Here is a 1,282-nt window from a genome sequence, read left to right on the forward strand (position 1 = left end):
TATTTATTTTTCTATAAACAATAACGTTTTACATATGTTTTACATATGAAATAATATGCATTCAAACCTGAATATCATTGAGTAGGTATAGAAGCATTGTGTTAATGTGCAAGCTCAAGCTATGTCCCAACTATCAGTTTAAATTAAGTGTTTCATGGGTAGAAAAATATAACCTAAATTTTGTTTTATGAAGCAACTCTTAGCACTAAATAACTAAATGTACTATATTTATATTGTATTCTTTTGTTTTAACTTTGAAACACAACAACCATTCTGTGCTGTGCATATAGCATTGTTTGGATTATTAAAACAAACTAAATTTCATAGAAAGCAATTTTTCTTCATACATATATGGCTATTTCAGATTCACCGATGAAGAAAAGGAAGATATTTTTTAGCATGGCAACCAGACAGGCTTTTGAAGTCTGCAGTCAGATTGGTGTTTCCACTCCTTTGATGTTTAGCATTGACGATGGTACTACAAATATCATTGAAGTGACTAATGGCTATGATAAGACTATTGACAACAATAGCCCAAGTGAAAAAGAATGCTTCGAAGATGATGAGTTGACTAACCTCACGTGGTTACAGGACACAAATTTATTAAAAAACATCCATATGGACACTTGTGGTGAGGTAAAGGAGATTTTAAATGCAAGTACAACCAGTGATTTCGTTTTAAATGCAAAGGAAGAAGGAAACATTGAAGTGGAAGGATCAGCAGAATGTTCGTTCTCCACCAAAGCTTCTAGTTTTGGTGAACCCTACAATCCTCATATTCATATTAATGCAAAACCTCCATACTCTTTTAGTTGTCTCATCTTTATGGCCATTGAGGACTCTCCTGTCAAAGCACTTCCAGTGAAGGACATTTACTCTTGGATCGTAGACCACTTTCCTTACTTTCGAAATGCTCAAACTGGGTGGAAGAATTCAGTTCGTCATAACTTGTCACTGAACAAATGTTTTAGTAAAGTTGACAAGATCAAAAGTCAGGTGGGTTCAAAATATTTACAAGATAGTGTACACTCTGAATTAAATATTAAGTTGTTATATATATATATAAAATTTTCATTGATAAAGTTGGTTTGGTAGCTACTTACATTTGTATATCCAGGCTCAAGTGTCATTACATTTAATAACACATTTTTAGTTTTTTAAGTTATTACTAGTAATGTTTTAAATTTTACTTTCTTCATCTACAACAAAACTTTTCTGTTTCCACCATTTATGTTGAATTTTTATTTTTTTAGATCATATAGTACTGTTACGTCTCCGTTTT

At 31.7% G+C, this 1,282-nt stretch overlaps 1 protein-coding gene across 1 annotated transcript in view; it reads left to right on the plus strand.

The window, feature by feature from the left end:
* The window catches only part of LOC106466813 (forkhead box protein N3-like), a 22,994-nt gene that overhangs the window by 13,347 nt on the left and 8,365 nt on the right, over positions 1-1,282 (plus strand). Inside the window, exon 2 of the mRNA XM_022395630.1 lies at positions 365-996. Coding sequence (XP_022251338.1) covers positions 373-996 — 624 coding nt within the window. The 5' untranslated portion in view covers positions 365-372. The remainder of the gene's footprint in view (positions 1-364; positions 997-1,282) is intronic.

Source organism: Limulus polyphemus, unplaced genomic scaffold (assembly GCF_000517525.1).
Source record: "Limulus polyphemus unplaced genomic scaffold, Limulus_polyphemus-2.1.2 Scaffold76, whole genome shotgun sequence".
Classification (NCBI taxonomy): domain Eukaryota; kingdom Metazoa; phylum Arthropoda; class Merostomata; order Xiphosura; family Limulidae; genus Limulus; species Limulus polyphemus.